Consider the following 27,906-nt stretch of genomic DNA (forward strand, 5'->3'; position numbering starts at 1 on the left):
TTTCACTGTTCCTTAATGAAGTCTCTTACCCATGTACATCTTTCTTGTTGTACTTTCAATTCATTTAAAAAACTAGCGTTGTTGCCTAGATGGGAAAGAAGCAGAGAATTTGATTTTTAGATTATTTACCTCCAAAATGTCTATGTAGGATTACTGAAGTATTTTGGGTCCTCCTTATTTTTGTAATGTAATTATCATCTTTTTCTGCAGATATTTTCAGTTTTATATCTGTAACTGATACTACTGCGTGTACTATTTATCATTTTCTCAGAGAAAACTTGAAATTCTTTGAATTCTTGCTATTTAAGGGATACCCTTACAACACACTGCACATAGTTTCTAACCATTTCAGAGAGATAAAACACAAAGCACCTTGAAGAAATTATTTTTTCATACAAGATTTATTTCTATTGAACATCAATGTGAAAGGTATAATACACCTCCTGAGGAGCTCTGCAAGCTTGGAGCCTCTCACCTTGAGCAGGCTGTGTGGCAGGGAGCCCCAAATACCCACCAGAGGAGCTATAGAGAGCGTGCAGGCTTCCATGAGGGTCTTCTGGCTGTATAAAATGCAATCACTGCAGAGTCTTCCCTTCAGAAATCCGAGTTTGACAAACTGACATTCTCTGATTACTGTTTTTTTCTTTCATCAAAAATTACTCAACTAACTCTGATGAGTGCTGGAGAGGGCTGGAAGAGCCGACAGTGCTATTTATAGTCACTGTACCTTTCTTATTTAGAAGTAAGAAAACAGTACTTTACGTTCCTTTTAACATAAATGCACACTATTGTTATTTTGATGGAAAGGTCGATGAACTAGAAAGAGTGCTTTAAAAAAAATATTTAACCTCTCATTTTCATCCTCTGAGTTTTAATTGTCTCATTTCTGTTTTGATGCTGGTAATGTCAAATATTAACCTTTTAGATCAAAATTTTCCATCCCAGGTGTCTGTCTCAGGCATATTCTCACTGCACTTTCTGTTAAAATAATACTGTTTTTCCAGGAATGAAAGCAGGGGGAAAATTAAACAATTTTTTATGCTTAAATAAAACCACATACCCAGAAAAATCCAGCTATCCCTGCAATACACTTTTTAGAGTGGTTTGGCAGGATCAGTTGGAGTTGTGCCAGGCATGTTTTCAACTCTCCTGGAAAAGTGAGCTGAAATGCAGCCAACTTAGAAAAGTTTCACCTGTGTGTTCTCTGCAGATGTCTGCTAGTAGTAGTCAGCTAAAAATCTCCGAACACCTATTTTATGCTGGTGCCTGTTTCCTCTCACCTGGTCAAATTGGGACCTTCATTCTGGAGGTGCAGAAAATACGCATGGCTTTACTGTAACTCCTTCTACTGTACCTGAAAGAAGAAAGGATTGCCTCCTCCAGTACTGCAGACTGTTTCATTGGCAACTGAGCAATATGATAGAAGGAAAAAAATAACACAGGGTGTCAGGATGAAGAAGCATCCTAGAAGGGGATAGTGAGGCAAAACAGGCAGAAAAAACAACCTGTTAGACCAAACAATAGGAATAAACCGCACTATGGAAAACGAGGAAGAAATGCCTAATAATTACATAAGCACATTAAATTCTGATTTATGGATAGGACAAGGAGTGGCTTTAAACTGAAAGAGAGTAGGTTTAGATTAGATGTTATGAAGAAATTCTTCACCATGAGGGTGGTGAGGCACTGGAATAGGCTGCCTGGAAAACTGTGGCTGCCCCATCTCTCCTAGTGTTCAAGGCCAGGCTGGACGGGGCTTTGAGCAACCTGGTATAGTAGAAGGTGTCCCTGCCTGTGGCAGGGGAACTGGACTAGATGGTGTTTACGGTCCCTTCCAGCCCAAACCGTTCTGTGATTCCACTCTGAGATTAACAGCACATTCGTGATCCCCACAAGTTTCCTCCATCAGCACTGTCCGATGTGACCTAGGGACCTTGGAGTTCCTGGTAGAAGTGCCCTGAGCTTGACAGCACACAGAGACAACCTGCATGTCCCAGGAAAAGGGGAGCCAATATGAACTTCAGAGTTAAAGCTATCCCCAAGGGCCAAAACAACTAAGAAACAAGAACTACAATAGCAATCTTAATTTCTGCATTTTTTAAACTATAAATGAGTAAATGTCACCTACAGAGCTATTGTATTTGTTGTTATATTTAGATTGTCTAACCTGGACACTAGGAAGCTAATGGAGCTAAGCAAAATTGTTAAAAATGAATGCACAAAACAAAACAAAGAATCAGAGCCTGCTATGAAACAGCTTAGACCTTCCTCAGAGATCCGGCCCTCTCACACACACGCAAAAGGAGTTTCTCACTGTTGTTATGCATTAATCTCTAAATTGGTTTGCAGTCAGCCCTCTTTACCAGCCTGACAAGGCTGATGAAACACTCATCACTGTAAGCATTGCTGTGTATCTACTGTCACACAGCCCTATCACCAGAACCGTCCCCAAATGCATGAATTTTATTCCGATTAGAAATACACTAAGGTGGCCTCATTTACATATTGCTGAACAGATGCTGTAGATTTCCTGAAAAATCACTTTAATCTTCCTTTCTATTCAAAATACTTCCAATTTTGTTTAAAGTGTCAGCAGTATCAGAGGTGATATGCAATAGACTTCATGGACTGGCAGGCTTGAAGCAAATAAATACCTTTTCTGGGTGTTAGCAGTGAAAAGAAGACACAACCTTACAAATGGGGGTTTCTTTCCAAATTTGGAAAACATAATGTAGCAGCTGTTATTGATAATAAAACCTCAGATGTACAAATACATTATAGTTTACTTTGCAAAGGCAGAAATGGTGTAGTCATAAGACACTGTATAGTTCTGGTATTACATCTGAGGCAGGAAGCTTAACAAGAATGCTTTTTCCAGATTAGCAAAGGAAAAACCAGAGAGAATAAACCTTTCTTTCTTCATCTTTGTTTTAAAAGGCAAAAAACATTATCTGTTAAATATCAAAAAGTGCAAAACCAGTCTGCAGCCCTTCTGATTCAATTTAGTTTAAAACAAAAATCTAGTGCGTTTGATTTTTTTTTTTTTTTTTTAAAAGAAATCCGAACTGAAAGCTTGAGATATATCTTATTTTGGAAGACAGTAAATAAAAGCTTTCCATAGTTTCTTACCTGGTGAATTACAGACAGAATACTGTTGCCTCCTTTAATTCAGGCTTTGCCAAACAAACTATTGAATTTTCCTATGCTTTTATCATTAAGAAGACAGAGCAGGTCAAGAGTGTGGGGAGCCCAATGCCATGCTTCACTGCCTGTGGGAAAAGCAATGTTCCTGTCACGCACCGCCAGCACAATACTGTGTTGGGTGTGACACTGCCCTTCCCTCCACCAGAGAAGTCTCCTGGCTGCAGCAGCAGTCAGCCATCAGTACAGTGACAGGAGCAAGAACTTCTAGCACTGACAGAAAAGGCAGCATTACCACAGCAGAATTTATAATCTTGTTATGCCCAAAAAAGCCCATGTACTTCTAATACAGCGTTAAGTGTATTGGACTGTTGCTAATACCACGAGTAGGCAGAGGAAAAAGAAAACGGTAACATTTACAATTCAAATGCTTATATTTGTGAAATTTAATTTACTTCCCTACTAGGATTATCTGCTTTCAGTTTCACACTTGTAAGCACACAGGCTGGATGAGCTAGAAGGCTCGAATGGAATTTTCAAGTAACAGCAGATCCTAATCTTGGCTTGAAGGAAAGCATTGGTGTGAGCTGATTTAATGAGATACTGATGTGAGGTGACTGAACCCTAAGTTTCCTATTTCATTATTATTTATGGAATCCCTGTCATTCTTCTAAGTCTATAATCTTTCCTAAATCAATAACGAATATATGCGTTAAAGAATGTAATATTTCTGTGATATTTCCTTGACTAGAGTGACATAACTTTTTCTGTTTAGTACATCTATCTATAATACAGTTTTAACGATGGCCATATTGCTAACTTTGCTTGGATTCAAGACATCAAAGTTAGGATCTACTTATCTTGCAAAAAAGATATTGCTGATAAGAGATTGATACCACTGGAATCCTTGGAAGTCGCTTTGCAACAGTGCGATCAGACTGAACAACGAAACTCCGTGAACCAGGGCAGCCCATGCTTAATCATCAGTATGGAATAGTAACATCCATGTTTTAACTTCCCAAATACATGTGTCTACCCCTGGTTGGTTGGGGTGTGGAGAGAGGGTCACAGCAGCTCACCTGATGATTTCTTATTAGAACTGAATCACCTAGTAACAGATGTCTGTGAAGAATGTCTGCGAAGACTCCCTCTAAAATCTCAGCTTCCTAAATGCTTTTGTGCTTAATTAAAAAACTGTTAGATTAAAAGCTAAATAAATCTGGAAATGGGTTATCTTTGTTGATCAAAGTACAGTTAATATGTTATTAAAAGACTTTTCTAGAAAAGCTCAGGTTTCTCATAAAGCTTGGTTTTTAATTGCAGTGGCATTTAAAACATGAAAAGTGAAATACTTGGCCTGAACATCTTTTTATGGTTACAGCCTTTGAGGAATAATGTCATTTTTTTTGCTACATCGTATATAAATAGAGACTTTTTCCCCCAAAATGTCTTTCACTACACTTGCATGAGAAACATGAAATCTAGAATGAAGCTCGCCATAAAAATACTTATACAAATATATTTTTTAAAAACTGTAATATAAGCCATGGTAGAATAATATGAAATAAAAGATAAGATGTACTAGTATAAATTTGTTCCAGGCCAAGAGATATATTACTGTAATACTTTTAAAGCCCTAAAAAAATAAGATTTATAAATTAAAGAAATACCTGTAACTACCTTGAGGGACCAAAAGTCTCTGTAAGCATATGCTCATGGAACAGACTGATTAAACAAACAGTATTTCCTACAGAAGAAATGAGAACTTGATCTGATTTCTTTATGTTTCCTTTTTCTTTTTAGTAAGATGAATTGACAATCCTTTAGTTTTTGCCAGTAAAAGGGGTCACATCCTGTGCTTATTCTCAATAACGTCAGGATGGCGACTGTTCATTCTGCTGGCAGTGAATTTCTTTATTCCACTTCATATACTGAAAAAGAGACCTTTGCGTATTCAAAAAAAATCAAATTAATTTTAATTCCTCTGTAGTGGTTGTAGGCCTTCAGGTCCAGAATAGGATTTTTGTCCCTGCCCATGGCAAGGGGGTTGGAACTAGATGATTTTAAGGTCCTTTCCAACCCAAACCATTCTGTGATTCTATGATTCTAGGTACTATTTTTTTTTTTTTTATATTAATCTCTGTTTGGTTAATGACAGCAGCAATTCTGCTGTTTCTGTCTGTTCCTTATTCTCATTTGCTGTTATGGTGACCTTTGCTTTTCCCTACCTTTGTCACTGTTTAAGTGCACACAGTAAATTACAGGATAAAATCCAGAGCATGCAGGTGAGAAAAAACACCTTCTTGGCCAGAACAACCTGTTGTCCCGAGTTATGAAAACAGCTGAAATGGGATGGGTCCATAGCTACAATGAAGTGGCAAGCTTAGATAACTGAGAATTAGTATATGCTCTGGAGCATATAACTGTACAGTTTGGCATCTTTTGGCAGGGGTAATCTCCTGTAGGCAATGCCAGCCAATCCCCATAATGAATCCCTTAGTGCACCCCAGTGCAAGACTTCACTCGCCAGAGCCTTCCTGCTTCTGGCAATCAGTTTCTATTGCAAGGAGTCCCTGCCCAGACAGGAGTTAATTCAACTATCAAACTGCTGTTTCTGGCAGAGAAAAGGCATCCACTAAGTCAACAGACAGAACTTCCAGTGCTAGACTTTCTTCTGCATTCGAGATTATCTCTGCTGTAGGTTTGTGTATGCTCCAGACTTTTTCAGGACAAGACTAAGGCTCATCCCCTGCCTGCTTCCAGAGAGAATGGGGAGTGTGAACTACAAAGAGCTACCAATATGTTCCCGTCCTTTTCATTATTGTAACATCTGCTGGATATTACACAAAGTGTTATCTGTCCTGCAGTATACATAGAGGTGCGAAGACAGAAAGGGCTGGAAAGCACATTTACTGGACAAAGCTTTTGAAACCCTGAGACAAACACATATAGAACACAGAAATGAAGGCGACTTATGACATAATGCAGAAAGATCAGGATGCAGTTTATACTGACTGCTGTCTTGACAGTTCATCTTTACAAGCTATTAGATATACACTACCACCTAGAAGAACAGTTAAGATAGATACAAACTTAAATGTTGCAGAAATACTAATCTCTTTCTCTTGTAAGTAAATTAAGTGGCAATATAAGTAAGAAACTTACTTATTAAATTTTGATTCCATATAAATCAGCCATACTTCACATTTAGAAAAAGCTAAACGAGATTAGAGTTATTCCACTCCAATTTTACGATAATATATTTCAGGGACAAAGCAACTCTGCTTTCCCAGGGTGCATGACAATGAACTTATTTACAAAGATTAATTTTCACTTAGGTATTTCCTACCCTTGTATGTATATACACACACATCTGAACACGTAACAGTGTTACTATCTTGAAATTGTATTTCCTATTTGGCATGTATACTAAAATTGGCAACAATTCTGATAACCGTCTTTCTCCACAGCTATGATATAAACAGATTATTATCTCCATCCAGAAAAGCATGAATGCATGGTTTTAATGTGTGCAATTTTCATAATCACTACTCTTTTGCACAGCTAATACATGTTTCCTTGTGTCATATTCCAAACTTTGGTCTTTTTTTTTCCTGTTATGCTGTTGGTTCTGGCTCTTCTATTCCCATTGTACTGTGTCTTTACTTATAAGTACTGGTTTTGGTGCTATTTGCTGAGTCATGCTGAATTTTTAGTCTGAATCTACCGGTAGCAGTGCCTTAGTCATTACAGACTACATATACTCCTCGTACTAAAAGCTATGACAATGATCTCTGTCAGCATAACAACTAAACCCAATTCCCATGACTGAAATACCTGAAAGCAAAATTCTGCATTCTACTGGAGCATGAGCTGATTTCTCTTGAATGTTCAGATTCAGAGAATACTCCAGTATATATATTTTTAGGTCTTGCAATTCAGCTATGATAGTTGTATCACATGTAATAATTCAGAGAAAGGAATCTATACAAATATTTGGTGAAATTCTGGGCCAAACCCAGGAAAAAAGGACAAAACTTGCAATAAATTCATTAAGCCACAGCTTCAGAATTCCAGTCTCCCAAAGCAAATTGAGCTCTTCCAGGATATTATCAACTATTAAATGCAAGAGTCTGTCCTTGTGCATGTATAAAAACATACAAAAGAAATATATATAGTTAAAAAAAAACCTGTCTACTAATAAGTGTATGTGTACATAGATTATAAAACTTTGTTGTTCTGAATAATATTAGATGTGAATTTTTATTGATTGATTCGTGCAAGACCACAAATCTTTCCTATCTTCTTTCTCCTATGCTTTTGATAATACAAAGAAATAAGCAAGTAGTAGCTATTTTGATACCTTCTGATATCCTCCTTCATATACAAAGTTAGTTCATCAAGCCGTTTGCTGCCATCTGGCAATTTTCCTTCTCTAGGGATGAACTGTCCCATGGCATCTTCTTCCACTATCCCATTCAATCACAGCAAAATGAAGCTCTGCATGAGATGTCTCCTCCACATGCCAGTTCCTTCAACAGAGGCACAGTTTTGTGTATTAAAACCAAAGGGGCAACTCTGAGAAGCATGCAGTCCCTGTGCTGGTCCAGGCAGCAAGAGCAGATCCTGCTGCCTAGGAAAAACCTCTGTGACATACAGAGCCTACAGGTTCCATCAGCATTTCTGCCTTTTAATCCTCCTGCCAGTAGCTTCTGGGATCCCCTTCAAGAAGCAGGATGTGCAGGTGGCTTTTCAGAGCCTACAAAAGAAGGTCAGTTGACATTTTGATGATCGGTGTCTGCAGTTACTAGGAATATTCAGTTCACACAGCCTGAACGCTCTGTTCAGTTCAGGTGTGGTAATTAACCTCTGCAATTCAGTACTGTCATCTCTCAATGGTGAGAGACGAGTAAGGCAGTCCTCCCCCCAGATAATGAATGCTTAATTTTGAGATGTCTTTTACATATTTAGTTATAAAATTTGTTTCATTTACCATTTGGGGATTTTTTTTGGTACTTGTATGGTGCCTTTGATCCATGTTGTCAAGATTTTTCTCCACATTCACAGAAATCAGAAATATTGAAGAAAAATGTTAACAATATGTTAAAATTAATGATCCTAGAAAATTAATCTTAAAGACAAAAATCCTAATCCGAGAAGCATGACAGTCTACAGAAATGAAAGTTTTGTATGTGAAGAAAATATATTTGCATATATTAATGTACATAGTATTATATGGTGATCATAAACATTCAAACCTCTTTGTATTTACATGTGGTAAGCAGTAAATACAGCAATAGTTTCCCACTTTAATTCAACAGTTCCCTAGTCAAAAAGAACAATACTCATGATGAATCCGAATTCTTAAATCTATTGAAGGAACAGCATCAATATACAGTGCATAGCTTAACTTCAGGAACAGGCAGGGGGTAAAAAAGCTTTTGCGTTCTTTCCCTGTGCTGCTGCCACAGGACCAGTCACTGGTTTAGCTGTAGGAGCCACTTCACAAATGTGCAACAAAAATACTCTCTGTGCACCCATATACATTTACACATTCTCGTCTCTCGGTGTTTGTTCTGTTGACGGACTAATAAGGCATGTAACATTGAAAATAATGTTTTGCTTTGTCATGAAATTACTTTGAAAGTGCCTTTGGGGGGGGTGGGGGGGAAGACTCCCAAAAAATACTGTTAAATAAATCACAATTACACATGCAAATAGACTGATTACATTTGGCTGCACAACTGAATATCAAATTACACTGGAAAAATGGCTTTTTAAACTTCCAACTACAAGTCTGCCTCCAGGTTGACCCAGGAGTCCTTTCATTTCAGCACAAAGCCATTACTTTGCTAGTAAGTGCCATGCATTACAAAACTAAAATCATGTGCAATTACAATTACATGCTCATTTAGATGTGCAGTTGCTCATTTTTATACATGCAATATTGATATTGTTTTTTTAAATGTTCTATGCTTTCCTGAACCCTATCTAGAAAAGGGAGTAAGTGTGACTGTGTGGCTTTCTGCAATCTATAGCCTTTAGGAGCAGAAGCAATATATTTTAAAAAGGAAATAATCTCTCTGATAAGTTCATCAAGCAGTTGGTTTTGCGGTGTTTTTTCCCTACATATATGCATTTTGTTCACACAGCAATAAAACCTTTAATAATTATATTTTGTTACATATAATAAATCTTTTTTGGCTAGACCTGGCATTAGTTCTTTCATTAAATATTGTATATATCAGGTATTTGAGAGAACACTAGATTATCATCATGTAATATAAGAATATAAACAATACCAAATGAAGTAGAAATTTCCAGTAGATTAATTACTAGCACCAGGCAAACCGAGAGACAACTGATAAAGTGGAAGAAACGTTAGCTTATATTTTCATTTCCCACAATCAGAAGCAGAATTCTTTCTAGGCACAAGCCAAGTTGCTTAAGACAGCAGGTTGCTGGGACCTGCGAAATGGCTGTGGCCCAGTGCTCCCTCTGCCTACGCCGGACTGCTGGAAAGCTGGCCTCACTGCTACTGCTGGTATTGCCAACTCACGGGCAGCAGCATGTGAGGTGATAACTACTCCTGCTGGGATTGTCAGCGTCTCAAAAAACAGCCATTACCAGCCCTAATATTCCCATCTTCCCAGCAGGCCCAGGAGCAACAAGCTTTGAAAGTATCTGGCACGCTCCATGTCTTTCCTTTTGCCCTATTTCTGCGCCTGCTCCTTCTCCTTCCCTTACATATTAAAACCAACAGCCTAGTCTGCAGCCCATGTGAAATACACGAGTGAGTTTTTTTACTGTTTATGTCATCATTTGCATATTTAAACCTGCAAAAATACTGGAAGGATACATCACTCTACATAATACCATTTCGAAATGTCAACCAAAAAAAGGTTGCGTTGATCTTGTGCAAATCTGGTCTGCAGCACCTGGCACGCTTCTTTCAAAAAACACAATAGCCCCGTGAAAAACTGTACCTTTGTCTCGGCTGCCCCACTGACTGTAACTGTTCTGGAGTAGCAGCAGACATTTATGTGCGCTTACATATTATTAATTGGTAATTATTATGATGTAGAGAAATGGTTAACATAAATAACATGAATAGTTAACCGTGAATAGGGGAGTAACTGTTACATGATAGTCCTGTGAGAACAAATGACGGGTCAGAAGGAACATGATATATATTCCTGAGTATAAACGTATTAACTTGGGAGAAATTACTTCAAACCAGACTTAAATGGCAGCAAGTGGGTTCGCAAGCATGCAGATATACTGCATCAGTGTTTGCAAAAAGAATGTGATGGTGCACCATGCATGAACAATTCAGGAAATTAACTGGAAGATGATGTGTTATGAGAGAAGACTACAGGAGCATGACTTCTGTATATAATAGCCTTTATTTCAGGGACGGTATTCAACTTTGCACACTTAAGAAAAATAAAAATCAGACTGCAGCAAAGAAGAACCAAGATGCTTGTTAGAACAAAACCAAAGTCTATATAACAAACCAGCACTGTAAACCTTTACACTGGATATTAATAATTACATACCTGTTATTTAAGTACTTGCTATTTATATAATTAAATTACATACTTGATGTTAACTACCTATTCTGAACCTCTGGAGTCATAGTGAGTGAGTGCTATGAAATACTAAAAACCAAAACTAAACAAAAAACAGAACAAAAAACCAAAACAAACAAAAACTTTTCATTAACGTGTACTTAAGTAATGTAAATTAGGTGACTATCTGGAATCTCACAAATTAACATCAGGAAATTTTCGCCTGCCCCACTGCGAGTTAGCAGGGCATTTCCACTCTTATTGTGATTACCTGTTGTACGAAAAAATACATTTTCATTTCGAAAACATGCAGGATGCCATCACTTATGTAAACGAAAAGCTGGTGGCTGTTCTGCAGTCCCTCATACACAGGTAACTGGTGGCTGTGATACAGACAGGGAGGCAAGGGCTGTTTTCTGGTTCACAAACTGCACCTCACTGCTTTCCCAGGCCTGTGGATTTTACTTTTCTTTCTGGATGAATTTAGTTGTGGAGCCCTTGCAGTTGTGTTCAGAAGTCACTTATTTTCTCTTAATTTCTCCTCCCTGGCAGTGTTCAAGGCCAGGTTGGATGGGGCTTTGATCACCCTGCTCTAGTGGAAGGTGTCCCTGCCCGTGGCAGAGGGGTCACTCCAACCCGAACATTCTATGATTCCATGACTACGCTTCGTGGGACAGAGGAGTTCTACGGACACCATTTCCAGTCTCTCTCTGTCCTGACACAAGACGGAGCTGGCGGCAGCGCCTTTCCCGCACCTTGGCAAGGCAGACAAAACCCTTCACGCCCCGAAAGGCACCCTTCACGTCTGCACCCCCTCCCTAGAACAGCAGGTAGCGGCCAGAAGCCACGGCAGCCACACCAGGGGCCGCCCAAGGCCGCCCCTCGGCTACCCACGCCACCCTCACCCGCTTGGGAGTGCGACCGTTAAACGGCCGCCGCCGCCTCATCGCTCCCGGGCCTCGGCTGTGGCGGCTGTCGCCAAGCTTGGGCCGCCCCCCGGGGTCCTGGGGCACAGGGCGCTGTCCCACCCCTTGTCCCGGGTTGGGTGGGGGGCGCTGGTGCGGCTGGGGAGGCGGCCAGAGGTGGGCTGGGGAGGCGGCCAGAGGAGGGCTGCGGGTCGGTCTGAAGTGGGCTGGGGCAGCCCTCGAGGGCATGAGGGGCTGACAAGCAGCGAGGTGACTGTCCGGGGGACGCCGCGGCGGGCCCCTGAGCTACGCGGGAGGGAGGCGGCTTCTCTCCGGCTGGCGGGGAGCGGTGGTGGTTGCCTGTAGGTTGTGGTGGGGCTCTGGGTGGAACAGCGCTGTGCTGCTGGGCGAGGGGAGATGGTCAGGTTTTGGTTACTCGTGGGCCTGTTGGGCGCCCAGGAGGTTTTCACAAGAAATGTGTTAATTCTCATTCATGTGTTCAGGAAAGTGGTCCAAAGAATATTCCTGATGGCCTTCATCAGCCATCTACTGTGAATGTCCAGTTTGTTAAGATGCTCAAAACAAAAAGATCGTGCAGAAACCCTGCTGGGCCCGTTTGCTAAGTGTAGGCAGCTTGCTCTCAGTGGGCAGGTCGGCAGTTGGAGGAACTCCTGAGAACCAGTACGGCCTTTGTAAGGGGCAAGTCTTGGGGTGCAGGAGGTGCCCCTGAAGCAGTAGTCTGTCATGGAAGCAGTTTATTTCTCAGCTCATAAAGCTAATCTTTCTCCACTTTTCTTGATACTAGACAGAACACTGTTAAACAAGAGGGGTAGCCTAGACAAGTTGCGATCTTTTCTAGCCTCTTCCTTGTGCTTAAAGGAGGAAATAGAGCTGTTTCTTTATTTCACCCCTGCCCAAACTTCCCTCTCTCTCATACTCTATTATGTTTTGCTTGCTTTGGGAGTATGGGGTTTCTTAGAAATCATCCTCGTAGAAATTCGGGGTTGGGGCAAAGGGGCAAAATGCACCATTTTGCTGTCTCCACAAGTCATCTTGTTTTCATAGTCAAGAGAACACTTTAAAAATAGAAGTGTGCTATGTTCTAGAAGCTACCCAGCCAGCCTCTTAAACAATTTTTCCTGTTTTTAAAAAGGGTGCATATCATTTGCAGTCAGGGTATGGAGGAAAACTTGGGGTTTTTTATCTTCCAATGCAAATACTACCGCACTGCTTTATGTGGAAATTTAGTATCTTGTATAAATATGATTTAAACAAGCATTTGGAATCTGGATAAAATGAAATCTTTCATGTCAGTAGTCTCAGTTCATTCACTTGCAGGACTTTTCATTGTTGCTTTTGACTACAGCTTTCAATCCTTTTTTTTTTTTTTTTTTTAAGGTGAGAAGGTAGGACACCCAGGGAATCAAACCAGAACTTTTTTCCTGATTTTTGCTCAAATGTTGTAATTCAGACAGTAAAGATTTAACATTTGGTTTCTAGACCTGAATAGGTTTGAACTGGCTATGTTGAAAAGCTGTTACTTAAATATATTAAAAGTTCAGTGTTCAACTTCAAAAGATTATAATCCAGTAAATCTCCAGGTGATTCCCCCCCCTGTAATGCAAAGACCAGTTAACGTGGGGAGTGATACTGGATCATATTTTAAATAGCCTAACTTCTCTCCTGTTCCATACTGGAACTGGATAATAATCTCTATAGTTTTAACTCTTGAAATGATGATTGTTTGCTTTGTATCTTTTTTTATTGTAACAATTATTCACTTGCCTTGTAAACTCTCTTAGAGAAAACATGGTTTCAGTACCATCATTATTGTGTTTGTTGTTTCTGCTATTCTTTTTCTCTAAAAGAAGCGGAAGTTCCTTTAAATGATGAAATCTCCCAGTTGACAGAGGAGATTGGAGGGGGGTAGGAGAAGAATTAAGATACAGATATTACAAATTAAGATTTTACGACCAATGGTTAACATATAGTGGGAGATCTGTCAGCCCAGCACCACCATAGCAGTTTTTGGTGCTTCTATAAGCAGCTAAACTGAGTGGGAAGTTGCAAAACTGTATTAATTTAACTAAAGTAGATACTAAAAGCCAATTATGCAAGTTTTATGTAGATATATATTGAACTCTACAGCCAGCAGACTGTAAAGGGTACACTGGTGTTAATTACTTAACCCAATTAATTAAATTGTTAGAAAATACCTTCATTTCCATCGCGTGTCCCCATCTCCTTTCTCCAAGTGTACAGACAAGCATATAGGAAAAAAAAGTCTTTTGAAGAAGCAGCTAGGGTAGCTCAGTTGGAAGGAGAAATGAGAGGGATGTCTGATTCCATCTTTATGCAAATTCTATCCAGCATATTCTATCACCTGATAAAATTTCTGTGTTAGGCCTTACTTGTTTTTCCTGTCCAGATACTAAAACACAGTATATCCTCTTGTCAAATGCAATTGATGAGTAGTAGATAAACTGCTCTTCTTTCTTAGCATCCCCCTGTGGAACTGAATGCTCTGTATTGATTTCTGCTGTTTTTTTAAAAGTGTCATGCTACAAAATGTTAAAGGGAACTAAAAAGTTTATTGGTAAATCCCTTCAGCCAGCACGACCTGTGCATCATCTGTCTTCTAAACAAGGTGAGTAGCATGGCTGTGATACAGTTCGCTTTGCCAAAGTTGCAGTTGCTTTTAAGGAGATAACAAGGACATGTAAGGTGACTTGGATTTTGGTTTTTAATGACTTTGTTCAAACTACAGTCATCTGTAAATATCTTGATTTGTGTTGAGCTTACTACATCATCTCTGTGATAAAATCTGAATTTAAACTAGATTAGGTTTATGCAGAACTCTTTCTGGTGGTCTTCTAGTTTGGCATTTGAAATTCTAGCTTCAGAAAGCTCATCAGGCTTCTCTATTAAATCTGGATTTCTTGGGTTAGTTGAATCCTGCTTTGAAAACATAAAACACACATAATGTAACAAATAGATTATTGTTTAGGTTTTATTGCAAGCACAGTATACTGCCCTGTACTGTTCTTATCTAGCCTTCATACAAGTTTAAAACAAACAAAAGCCTTAGGAAAAAATCATGCAGTATTTATGCAGGTGTGGTTTTGTTTTTAAACCTGTGTATGCTAACTAGGTATTGAAGTATTACAGCTACTATTATTGCTAAGTTAGAAATATTTTGGTGGCCAAAGAAAGTGGCATGTGAACATGATAGATTTTTACTTTCTTTAAACTTCATGGAAGAAATGGAAAAATGGTCCTATGGTGATTTAAAATTTCAAGTTTTGAATATATGCCCATATAATCTGTTTGCAGTTGGATTTCAGCAATGTTCTTGTGGCAGTTGTCACAAAATAAAAATGTGGAGTCTGTTTAAATGTGAGTTTGGTTTTTTTTTTCCCTGAATGTTTTCTCTCCTCCAGAATCAGCCATTGTGTTAAACTTTCAGACTGAGTTACCTGGCAACACTGAAGTATGTTTGCAGAGTAAGGTTGACTGGGTGAGTATTGAGTAAATAGTAGATTGCAAAGTTGATGGAGTGTGTTCTAGACTGTTATGAATTGGAGGTTAGCTGTTCCCTTATGTTATCAAATGTAAACTATTTCTAGCTAGGAGTGTCCTTTTAGTTATAAACTAGCAGTGTCAGAAGCGTTAAAAAGAAGTATGAGTTTCATGAATGCCCTTCCCTGATATTTGCATACACTAGTAGCTGAAAAATGCATTCTATGAATTGCTTATTCAAATAGAGTCTTACAAAAATCTGTGGCATTTCTTTCATCTTCATTGAATTTAAGAAAGCTGTTTAAAACTTAAAGTACACATATACCGTCTTTGTTTATTATGTGTAAATAATAACATTAGAATTTTTTTTATTTTTGTTAGCACAAATTCATTTGAGGCAGCAAACGTCACAAAAGTAGATACATAGTTCCAGTGCATTCTGTACTTTTGTTCCGTTGACTGTGCTGGACGGGGCAGTAAGTGGGCTTTAACATTCAAAAAACCAGAACCACTATAGAGCTTTATTGCCAGAAATGCTTGGGTTTAGACATGGTACAGTGTGTCCTTCAAATTTGACATTGGTTGCAGCGGTTTACTGCAAAATGAGGCCTGTAGTGTTCTAGCTGAAATGCATAATGTTTCATAGTCTGAGTTTGATTTTCTGTTGATACTGCTTTGAATGGTCTTCAGAGTGTATTGAAAGTTTAATTTTTGTTGTTGTTGGTTTTTTTTTGGTAATGTGGGGGTTTTTTTTTTGTAGGACCAAGTTTGGTTCCTCATTTTTTATTTTTAGAGAGGGCTGAATAATCCATAGTTCATCCTTTATGTAAGAAGCTTCTAAAAGCTGCCTTTCACTTTAAAAAAAAAATGAAGGTGTTGGCAAGCCTGGCGCGTGATCACACATAGGGGAGGATTAACAGTTATGCTTGTCTCTGAGCAGTATGTGTTTAGGAGAACAAACAGTTATTGCCTGGTTTAGAATAGGCATCAATCGGGCAATTTTGTAGTACTCAGTTTTCATCAAGATTTGGCTACCTGTAGCCTACATACTGCAGTTTCTTCAGGTGTTATTTATCTGGGTTTTTATTTTTTCCTCCCTTTTTTTTTTTTTAACTTTTGCTTTGGCCAGATAGAATATTGAAAAAGGCTTTTTATACTTTTGACTGTCAAGCGTTCCATGGTACTCCAAACATCAGCTGATTAGTACCCTATGAGCCTTACATGATGGCCGGCATTGGCCTGGATGCTGGCATAGCAGCTTCACACAGTATTTTTCTAAGCAACAGCATTCAGTATCTAGTTCTGAAGATATCAGACCTGAATCTGATGATTACAGATTTGTGGATTATCACTCTTTAATAAATCTTGCTGAATATTATGTTTCAAAAAGCATCAGTGGTGATCTGAGAAAGCTGTACTTTCGTTACCCATTTACTCTTTGGCTTCTGATATGGGTGAAATAATGTTCCCCATGCCTAGAATAATATATATATGTATATATAAATATATACATATTTCACTTCAGAAACTTGTTCTTCGAATATTGTATTTCATGTTTCTTTAAATCTTACTGCCTTTTTGGTGAGACCACTAATAGTGCTCTGTATCTACAAGCATAAAGCTTTAATTATCCTTCATCCCCTTTCCTTCCTCCTCCAATATATTACCTTTTACAAAAGATAAAAAAGCACAACACTAAACACGCTAAGGTGAAAAACAAGTCTTGATATAACACTTACTAAGGCTAAAGGAAAACCAGCTTGTTACAACTTTTTATACCATAGTCTTCTGTAGCCATGATCTATTAAAGAGGGGATAAATATTTAAGTTAATATAGGTTAGGATACAGGAAATACAGGTTACTTTCTGGAAAGTATGGTGAATGGTGAAGATTTTAAAAAGTAAAGCAGATTGTATTTGCCACAAACTTACAGATATTTAAAAAATAAAGGAGGCTTTAGAAACAAAAGAAGAGCCAACTCTGACAAACCAGGTTCTTAAGGCAGTGAAAGAACTGAAGAAGAATCTGGCAACTGAATTCTCCAAACTGCTTTACTCTGGTATATTTAGTATGCACACTTAAAGCTGCTTAGACGTCTGCCAGGAAGAAAAGGATCATCATTATGGAACATCAGGAGTGCTGGTCAGTGTTAGATTCAACTCAGTACAAAGAACAGTGAATTATAGAATTAAAACTACTGAGTCTGAAACTTTCAGTCTTAAGCCATAGAGGAAGTGGAGAAGAGCTACTGTTAATAATGAACATGGTGACAGTGCTTGTATGTAAGATGTTAACTTTGATTCTAGGGAATTTCCGCCAAACTGGTGTTCAGAGTGAAAGTGCCTGAATACTCACTGTGCCCTAACTAGCTAATTTAAAGCAAAGAATAAATTTTATTACTTCATGGTGTGCAAAGAATTTTCAGATCCGGAGAGTGTTAAGTCCTCTACCTCAGATCTGTTTGAGGTAGAGAGAGATGCTTGAAAAGTCTCTGTCAGTCAGTATCAGTTTTAATTTACTACTTCTTAACTACCATTTAAAAATGATGTTGAGCTTCAGAAATAGGTGCCCAGCTCTAGGGTTATCCTTTATAAATGGATTCCATTCTTTGTAGATAGATTTCAGACAGGAATGTGTGTAAGAGTATTATTATGAGTGGTGATACTCAAATGTTAAGTTTTGGACTGAAAACCGAGCATAATGGAACTCTTGATATTATAAAGCAGTTGGCAGGATGATGTGATGGGAGATGGTGCAGGAAGAAATGTAAAAATATTGTGGTGACATTGTCTGGCACATTGCTGTAAATTCTGCTTTATCATGCATGTCTTTTTCTTGTGGATTTGAGAATATGTTAAATCCTTGTTTGTACGTGGAAAGAGCCTTTAAATAGCTAAGACTTGTGAAGATTAGTTGAACATCACAAAGCAGTTAGAATTAGCAGTATGGCTCTCTGTTAACTTCATTCTCTGAAATCCCTAGATTTTTTCAGATTTTTTCCCCAGTTTTAGACAAGTCAGGAAAAGATAACTAATTTTAAACCACAGAAAATGGAAATGCAAGTAGAGTGGATAATGTACTAGAAATATTTTGACATTTCACAATTTCTACTCTTAGCACACCATGAAAGCTTGTGATAGTTATGGTGTTAACTGCTCTCTGTCCAGATAATAGGACCTCTTCTGCTTTTGCAACTGCTTCCCAAAATGTTCAGTTCTTTCTGCTCTCCCCCACCATTTCCCCCTGTCCCCCCCCAAATCTGTCTCAGAGTGAGATTACAGTTCCTCAGCCAAACCTGTGAAGACACTTGAGAGCTGAGTCAAACTGTTGAGAGTAAACTGCTTTCCTACTTTCCAAAACACTTCAGGGTTTTGGCAGCTGGAAGGAACTTGGTGTTATACTGTAGTTGTCAGGTCTTCATGCTTATGAAACCTTTTGCTAAGTGAGACAATCCAAATTTCTCTTTCGGTTTTGAGGAAAGTCCTTCCTGCTTTTATTACTCCTAAGCGTAGCAGCTTCTGGCTGTGTTCTGGGTGAGATCAGAGAAAAGGAGGAGATAATTGTGTTCTTTTTAAAAACTAACAATAACACTGTGAAATTCTGTCTAAAAGAGTGCTGTCTCAAATGTGCTTACCTATACTGTTTTGTAGGTAGTTGAACTATTCTTTCATTGTATGTAATCAAGAGTAACAAACATTCTACAGGTTCAAATTAAACTGTGCTGCAATTATTTTTAAGTAAGAAACCCAGAAACATACATTTGTGTTTTAATATGCTTAAACAAACTTCATAACTTCATAACTGTGAAATATATCAAAAAATGTTTAATTCTTTCCTCCATATTTTAGTTATCTGAAATGACTGAAGTGAAGATTTTAACTCAAACTATGATGCCCTGTCAACCAAACCAGCATGAATCAGAAGCAAAAAAAGGTAAAATACTGCAGAGATCTGTGCCAGAATTGTATTTACTGGATAGACGACAACTGAACTTTGAAGCAATGTAGGACAGGATTCATATTATCTTTTCTGATTAACTGGTGCTTTGAGAGTTTGGCTTCCTTCTATATCACAATTTGAAGGCTACATGAAACCTGTTTTTCACATAACACTCTAGAGAAAGTGTAAAAATTGGCCACAACTGAGGTGGGAAACCTCCACTAGTAGATTTGCTCACTTAAAAGGATGTACCTGTCTTTTTTCCTTCATCTTGTTTTGTTGTTTTGGGGTTTCTTTGCGGGGGGGGGACCACAAAAACAAAAAAACCCCAAGCATAAAAAGAAATTCTTCACACAAAATCCTGGTTTTGTGTAAACTGCTTCTGTATAGAGAAGTACAGATATGAGTTGCATCCTTTAGCCTGTTGCAGGGGTCAATCATGGCATATTGCAGACTATTGCATGGAACCAATTAAAGAATTTAGTAGTTTGGCTTCTTTTTCCTACTCTTACTACAGTGCTTCTGAAATACTAATTTTCTGATGGTTAGAAATTACTTAATTTCTTTTATGATTAGTCCTGGACAGTTTGTTCTTTTGTCAAACTGTCCTTAAGTTTTGCTTCTTACGCTTTTCTTTTTGTGCTGCCTGTGACTCGGTACTCATAAGGCGTAACAGTGTTCTTGTCATTGTTTGGTAGTTCAAGCAAGCCAAACTTTTACTCTTTTTTTCATTAAGGAATTATCTCAGATTCCGGGTGTATTCTCACAGTCTTCCTCTGCACTGCTTCCTGCCTAATTCTTCATTCTTAGACATGTCACAGGAGCTGTGACAGTGATCCACATTAGGTCATCAGTTCATTGAGGCAGTTTCTTCTGTTCATGTCTTCCAGTAATCAGGCATCTCAATTCTCCACCTGCAATCTCCAATCCTTAAGTAATCTCTGGAGACTTGGTTTGTTCAGTTGCTCGTAGTACTCAAGAATTGAAGTAATTCTGTTAAGTTTTTTTGAGCCTTTCCTATTTTTCCTCAGTCTGAGGTTGCCATCACCCAGGTTCTTGAGCAGTAATTTTACACTGTCTTGTGTCATAAACTTGAAAGTAAGTCTTCCTTGTAACCCCTTTCAGGCTCAGGTTTGGTTTTTCTATTCTTGATCTTAATAAATAGAATACTGTTCTTCGGATCTGGTTTGGTGTCAGGCTTGTCAAGTTCTATCTGTTTGTTTCTGATCTTTTACTGATTCTGCTTGTGGTGTGTTGAAACTGTTGTGTTTTACAAGACCTTAAATGACTTCTCATCAGATCCTAGTCTCATGTATAAGCCATCACATTGGGTCTTTTTTAGTGGTTAACTGCTCTGCGATGTCTTGCTAAACTACTCCCCATTTGTCCCTAATGTCAAACTTTTTCCAACACTTGTTTTCAGAGGCCTTTTGTTGGTTTGCCGATTGTCGTAATTCTTTCCTCAAGGAAAGTTGTCACACAACTTCAAAGGTCTGGTTGTTCAGCTACTGTCTACAAATACTTCCATTGCATTGTAAAATTTCCACTGGAACTTCATTTTTGATCTCCAGCTGTACCTTAAATTCTAGATAAGAATTTCTATTTCATATCTGTTCAGTTCAATTATCTGTCTTTACAGTTCTTAAGTGCTTGTTACTGCTATCTCAATCACTTCCTTGCTTGCTTTTAGAATCAGAATAGTTTTGAGTTGGAAGGGACCTTTGCAGGTCATCTGGTCCAACCTCATTGCAATGAGCAGGGCCATCTTCAACTAGGTCAGGTTGCTCAGCGCCCTGTTCAACCTGACATTGAATGTTCCTGCTCCAGTGCTGACGGCTTCAGGGCTGGACACAGTACTCCAGGTGGGGTCTGACAAAGAGGGGCAGAATCACCTTCTTTGACCTGCTGGTCATGCTTCTTTTTTTTTTAATGCAGCCCAGAATGTATTTGGCTTTCTGGGCTGAGAGTGCACATTGCTGTCTCATGTCTAGTTTTTCATCCACCAGTAACCCCAAGTCCTTGGCAGGGTTGTTCTCAGTCCCTTCATCCCCCAGCCTGTATTGATACCGGGTATTGATACCCCAACCCATGTACAGGATCTTGCACTTGGCCATGTTAAACTTCACGAGGTTCATATGGGCCTAATTCTCAAGCTTGTCCAGGTCTCTCTGGATGGCATCTCATCCCTCAGGCATGTCAACTGCTCTACTTGAGCTTGGTGTTCTCTGCAAACCTGCCGAGGATGCACTCTATCCTACTGTCTGTGTCATTGATGAAGATATTAAACAGTACTGGTCCCAGTACAGGCCCCTGAGGGACACCACTGATCACTGATCTACATCTGGACATTGAGCCATTGACCACTACCCTCTGGATGTGACCATCTAACCAATTCCTCATCCACCAAACAATCTATCAAATCAGTATCTCTCAGTTTAGAGAAAAGGCTGTTGTGGGGGACTATATCGAAGGCCTTATAGAAGTTGTCTTCATCATATGTTTTTAAACAAGGGAAAAACAAAAGAAAGCACTAAGTTTTCAAATAAGTCAATTTGATAGAGTTAAAGTGAAATTCTTTGTAATTTCCTACAAATGATCCTAAGACAAGGTCAGACTTAAATTACTATTGGTTTTATTACTGATTTTTATATTCCACGTGCAGCATTTCCACCTTTGTAGAAGAAACAAATCAGTTTTCTGAATTCCCAATCTTAATGCCTTAAACAACAATATTGAACATTGTGATTTTGTATATTCACAGGAAGGATCAAATACAGCAGGGATTTCCTTCTGAAACTTTCAAGTGTTTCTCTCTCTCAGAAGAAGCCAGAGTTTCTTCCTGATCATCCAATTGTACTTGAAAAGCCAGTAAGTGCATTTTTTGTATTAACTGAAGTTAAGAAACAGTCATGGAGGTTTTGACAACCCATTTGATAGGAAACATTTTTCTTTAGACTCGCCTGCCAAATTGGTAAACTGTCAAAAGACAGATTGTGCAGTTTGGCTTTGTTACCTTCGTACGTGATTTCCCCAATCAGTATTTGGCATCTTACCATGGCAAGTGCCATACAAAGGAAAAGGTTTTTTACTTTGTTTTCCGGAAATGCCAAATTTAAAGTCAGTATGGAATCATGTGAAAGCTTTCTACCATGAAATCACAGCACATAGCTTTAGTATTCTGTGTGAATTCCGTCATCTGTCTTCTCAAAATAAAAGAGAGCAATCTTGATAAATCTCTGGCTTTGTGAAAGTCTGGTTCCAGTGTTTAAGTTGTCCATGCATCAGTGTCCACTCATGAGCTTAACGCAGTTTGTGTTGCATTCCTAGTCTGTCGCACTGGGGAGAAATGAGTAGAAATGAATGATGAATGTGAAGGATATCCAGGAGTGCCTCCTTAACCTTTGAGATGAAGTAATCCTCAAACACTTTGTATGCTAAGAGAAAAAAATTTAATGCCTTGCATTCCACACATCAGGTGTGGGAAAACATTCTTGGGTATAAACATTATAATATCAAATCAGGCTACATACTAGGCTGCCTTTGAGGCCATCAGGGTGTAGTACTTCTAGAAGTAGGATTCCTATCCTGGAGAAGTATGTCCGCATGTCTACTGAGTTGGCCACAATTTGAGACAGTTTTAAACTTTTAAAATTTCTGTTCTTGAAAAAAAAACCAAAAACAAAACCAAAAACGTTAAACTAATGTAAGACAGAAATTGGCCTTCCCTGATCTTACTTTTTACATGTCCTCAAGATGAAAGCTTTACTTGTTTGAAAGCCTACCTGCAGATAGGGAAGTTGCAACTCTTGAATTTCCTAGCTTCTCTTCCCCTCTTCCTGTCACTTGAGTTTCCAAGGGGGGCAAATTTTTATAATATATACATTTCCACATGGTTATGTTCTGGGTAAAGGAGAACCCCTGCAGAAACGAAATCAGTGGATGAATGAACTCTAAGATTGCTCATGACATGGCTAAATTGCAAATAATTTGGATAGAGGGAAAGAAGGAGAGTAAAAACTGGTGCAAGCCAAGATGGGATTGCACGTGTTTTAGGAGATTGTTTTGGGGCTGGGGGATTTATGTCTATAGGATCCAGTTATATATAGTTGCGTTTTTAGAAATAAAGAGTAACTGACTGTGAGGCTTGCTCTTTAAGTCTTTCCTCTGCATATGCTAGTTTATCATGCAGATAAAAAAACAGTGAGTTTTCTGATTCTATTCAGCTGCAAAAGGGGAAGGGTAAATTAGAAATGCTTATTGTCAGGATGTTGAATTAGAGTAACATAAAGTGTATCACTTAGCTATCATTATTGGTGTCTTAAGCACGAAGTATGGATGGTTAAGTAGGAAGCTAAAGGAAAAGAATCCTGTTACTAAAAGAGCAAAAGCTGGAGAATTTGCTGTGTGTTCTTGGAGAGTGTTGAAAAAGATATTGCAAGTATACTGATCTTGTTAGTATATAAGGGTAGTATTACCAGCTTGCCGGTCATACTTCAGAAGAAACTTGGTCAGTGATAGTCTGTATTTCATTTCTGAATTGACTAGAATAAACGTCTTGTTGGTAATATAGGGTAAATCAGCCACTGTTGTAGTCCAGTGTCGAATTTTGTGTAGACATTGAATTTTTAGTAATTTGGGAGTTCGGCAGCATATTAGCATGAATTAAACATTTAGCTATTTGGATGTGAACTGTCTTAAGATACATTTTACATGCCTGCATGGATATACCTCCTTGCTTTTCACTAAGAAGTTTCCTTATTGGCAAGGAAGAGGAAAAAATTACCATTGTTTCCAAGAGTGTTGTAAGATCTCAGTTAAAGTATATGAACCTTGCTAGAAATCCCCATGTCAGTGAGCTTGTATTTAGGAGCAGGTGGTTGTCGACAGTTTGCCACTGAATTGAGTATTCAGGCAGTTCTTGCCCATCTTAGGACTTCTCCCTAGTTCTGAATTTTTGAAGTCGCTGATGAAGTATATGCCCATCGTTGAGTGAAAGCCGTATTTTCAGATGGAGAAAGCTTCCTAGAGGGACTTGTACAAGGCAGATGCTGTTGTTGCCATTAGCAGGCTGTGGGTTGCATTTGTCATGAAGGACCCTGAGTTTTTTTGAGACATGGGTATCAGGTCTACCTATACAGAGCTCAGCATTTGAACTGAAGTCTCTGTGTTGACAGTCTTCCAGTAAAGTAGAGCTGTTTGCATCAATCAGAGAACCCACACATAACAAAAAGAACAAAACCAAAACCAAATCAAGCAAACTGTTAAATGTATGTGGAGTAGAAAAGGGTTATAAGCAGACCCATGAAAACTTAATTTAAATGACCTCTTAGAATGGAAGTAATTCGAGGGTTTATTTGTCTTACAGGAAAAGAGCAAGCCTTTTATTGACATGTGCAAGAAGTGACAAGTTGCTTGGAAGATGAGAAATCCATCAATGAAGGAGCTACATGTGATGTAGATCTTTTAAGATTTTTGAAGGTACTTGGGTGCCTACAGATGAAAGTAGAACCCAATGAAATTTACGAAAAAGGCCTGTTTCTTCCTGTAATTGCCTGACTGCGTTAAAAGCCAAACCTTTAATTTGTAATGCCTGGGATGGTAATAACAATTACAGTGAAAATAAAAGATTCTACATTTTGCTGTGGCTACATTTTCCTTGAATTGTCTGTGTTACATAGCCATGTTGTGTGTCTGACCATAAATTCTAAACCAGTACTTGACTGTGGCTTTTTGCGTGCTCCCACCACCCTTCCTTAGCACTAATAATGGAACAGTGCATACTGCCTGGGTCATATCTCAGCTGTTTTAGCGTCTGTACCCCTCTACCTTATTTTTTTCCCCCGAAACTTCACTTGCTTGCTTTCTTAATTTGAAATCTCCAACTTGACACAAGTCAGTACATTCTTAGTATATTGTGGATACATACCTTCTTTCAAATTATAAAGTCTCTTGCTACTTAGTTTCACTAAAACGTGAAATCTTATCTCATCATGGATCAGAACAAGAGAACTGCCTATGCCTTGCATTCCTTGAAGTTCTTTGAAAATAATTGACCAGTGGTTTTGACTTTGGAAAGTGGAAGTAATGGGCAAAACTGAGGAACAAGACATTTTAATCATGTCTTATATGGGTAAATGGGTATACCAAAGCATAGTTTATTCTGTAACTTTTTTCCTTCAATTAGTAGAGTATTTCATAGTGAAATGGAAAGCAGTAGTTTATTTCCTGAAACCATCCTTCAGGTGACAAGTGTCAATAATAGATATTTGTATGAATACACATACCCTCAAAACCTTTGCTCAGACCCACAAAAACATCATCTGGGCACTGAAGGCAATTTTCGAACATCTGTCACAAATGATAATGGAAGCTAAATGAGAATGTATTGAACGGTAATCATAAAAATGCAGAAAACTTTCAAGTTGCATTTGATAGACCGTAGATTTCTTGCCCTGAACTACTCAAATAAAGTTGTTTTAATTTGGGGTTTTTTTTATGTTTAGTAGCAGATTATAGTAAATTAAAATAAAGTTGCAAGTATATTCTATGATTTGTATGTTGTTTACAAGTAATGTTACAGAGAACTGAAATTGCTGGTTGGTTGACTGGTTGGTTTTTAATCACTGGGAGTTTTGTGAGTCCTGTGGATTTTTTTCTGCAGTATGTGTTGAAGGTAATATCTTTGTTAGCTGTTAAAACTCTTCAGTGAAATGTCTCAAACTTATTCTTGTGTATGGTTCATCGAAATGTTTGGTTACTGTCATGGTTTAAGCCCAGCCAGTAACTAAGTACCACTCAGCCACTCGCTCACCCCCCGCTTCCCTCTCCCCAAGCAGGATGGGGAGAAGAATTAGAAGAATGTAAAACCTGCGGGTTGAGATAAGAACAGTTTAATAACTAAAGTAAAATATAGTCATAATAGAAATAATAACAACAATAACAATATTGATAAATAATAGGGAACAACAAAAAAAGGAGCAATGAAAATTCAAAAAAACCAATAAATTGCTCACCACCACTGATTGATGCCCAGCACACAGAAATAACTCTATCCCAGCTGAAACCAGGATATTTACTAGTAAATATACAAAGCAGAGTAACTGTTAGAAGGACATACGAACTACTAGGACTTTCCTTCCCCCCCAACACCTAATTGATATGGAATTCTAAAGCAGGTTATTTAAGAATAATTTTAATACAGTTTTTCCAATGAAAAGGAAAAATGCCATAAACCTCAGTGTACTCAGTGTAGTGTGTCTCTGTTCACACAGATGTACCCTGCAGCAGAGTCACATATCACTGTATTTCCTTTGTCTGTAGATGAGTAGTGACAAAAGAAAACATCCCATACAGTAGAGTGGAATCTTGGCATAGGAAAAAAGCCAGCCAGATCTTGAGGAGTATGAGTAGTTTTACTTTGCTAAAGACAAGAAACCTTCAAACTTCCACTGGTATGTAATTTTGTGAGTGTAATACGGCTATTTGGGTGCCTTTTTGAAAATTAAGAGATCTGTAGTTGGATCATGTCAATCTGGGAAAGCTTTGGACTTAAATATTAAAAGCATTCACTTTTGCTGAGTTACTGTAAGAAGATTTACAGGTGAAATTTGTCTTTAACATGGGCACCTGTCATTTTCTGACATCCACATTTGCATAGAGAATCTAGGATCCACTGAGTTCATTGGCAAAGGGTTTGATTCAGTAATCTAATGAAAATATCTTCTGAGTGGTCAGGACATAGCGTTCAAAGCAAATTGGTCATGAGATGTTTAGTCTGTGGATTTATAGTGGCTTGACAGACAGGCAAGCCCTCACCTCTTGTAAGGGTGGGGCTGGAGGCTGAAGAGAAAATGGTACTGCCTTGTCTTATCCTAGGCAGAAAATATCCTGTATGTGTGAAGTTCTCTGTTAACACAGAAAGGTGTCCCTATGTTTATTCTCCTAATTAATGACTTAACAACAACTCTCAAGCATAAGATGTATGAAAATGTGAGTTCATGTTCATATCTGTTTCTTCTGTAATAGGAGAAAACAGCAGCATTAAGTAACAATTGTGTATTAATGCAAGACTAAAACTTTTCACAAATATTTAATTGTACCAACCAAGATGCACTTCTCTGTGACAGTTTTGACTGAATATACACAATAAACAGTTTAGCATAGTTGTCTTATTTCAGCCTTTAGGATGCATCATTTCACTGAACTAGTCACAAGAAGAGAAGGTAATACATGTGCAGTTTTCCATATTTTAAAGTGGAAAAGGTCACATCTAAAATAACAAACAATATCACATTGTAAATTCATAACCAGGCACACCTGGACACTGCTGTATGAATGTTACTGCAATGAATGACAATGCAACTTTAACATTACTTGGAACCACAGCTTCTAGTTGTTATTGAGGACCCACCATGATGCTGAAAAAGAGGAGAATTTATTTATTCAGTTGTTAACATAAACAGAATTTCTTTTTCCACCTCTTGTAAATATCCTAAATAAAATAGCTATAATGTATATAAAGAAACATTCATTTATATATTCAGCTAATACTACTTTATTTGAAAGCTGCCTACTATCCAGGCGGGGGAAGAATACTTAAAAAGAGCTGAGTCTTAATTTCTGGGGGATGGCTTCAGCACAAGAATTTATATGTCCTTTTGATAATATCCAAAGGAGCATTGATATATCATAGGTGCGGTTGCATAGAATTAAGCACCCAGATCCCAGAAAGCAAACGACATAAATCCTCCTTCCTGTTCTGCTGTGTGTGTCAGTATTTAAGCCGAGCAGTGTGTCCCCTGGGTGGCTGTGATGTCTTAAATGTCCTTCT

The 27,906-nt window shown here is 38.3% G+C and overlaps 2 protein-coding genes across 4 annotated transcripts in view; one reads left to right on the forward strand and one right to left on the reverse strand.

Moving 5' to 3' along the window:
* Positions 1 to 11,367: 11,367 nt before the first annotated feature.
* On the forward strand, positions 11,368 to 24,683 carry C1H8orf88 (chromosome 1 C8orf88 homolog). Its single transcript, XM_030509432.1, has 5 exons — positions 11,368 to 11,542; positions 15,058 to 15,134; positions 18,986 to 19,070; positions 21,838 to 21,944; positions 24,442 to 24,683. Exons 1-5 carry the CDS (start codon positions 11,368 to 11,370, stop codon positions 24,478 to 24,480), a joined length of 483 nt encoding a protein of 160 aa, XP_030365292.1. The 3' UTR covers positions 24,481 to 24,683.
* A 1,267-nt stretch (positions 24,684 to 25,950) lies between these two features.
* NECAB1 (N-terminal EF-hand calcium binding protein 1) overlaps positions 25,951 to 27,906 on the reverse strand; it is a 51,129-nt gene continuing 49,173 nt past the window's right edge. For 2 of the 3 annotated variants that reach the window (XR_003994161.1, XM_030504577.1), the window contains exon 13: positions 25,953 to 27,493. Coding sequence is in view for 2 of the 3 variants with exons in the window: in XM_030504577.1 (XP_030360437.1) it covers positions 27,465 to 27,493 (29 nt within the window). In the remaining variant the exon portion in view is untranslated. Of the gene's footprint in view, positions 27,494 to 27,906 lie in introns of all 3 variants that reach the window. The other variant, XM_030504590.1, reaches the window with a different exon arrangement.

The sequence above is a fragment of the Strigops habroptila genome, chromosome 1 (genome assembly GCF_004027225.2).
Source record: "Strigops habroptila isolate Jane chromosome 1, bStrHab1.2.pri, whole genome shotgun sequence".
Taxonomy (NCBI): Eukaryota; Metazoa; Chordata; class Aves; order Psittaciformes; family Psittacidae; genus Strigops; species Strigops habroptila.

Bases quoted from the DNA above. Each gene is read 5' to 3' on its own strand.
- C1H8orf88 (XM_030509432.1), top strand. From the start codon at position 11,368: ATGACTACGCTTCGTGGGACAGAGGAGTTCTACGGACACCATTTCCAG. The intron at 11,543-15,057 runs GTAGCGGCCAGA...TCTCTCCTCCAG, and splicing joins CCCCCTCCCTAGAACAGCAG to AATCAGCCATTGTGTTAAAC. The intron at 21,945-24,441 runs GTAAGTGCATTT...TTTGTCTTACAG, and splicing joins CAATTGTACTTGAAAAGCCA to GAAAAGAGCAAGCCTTTTAT.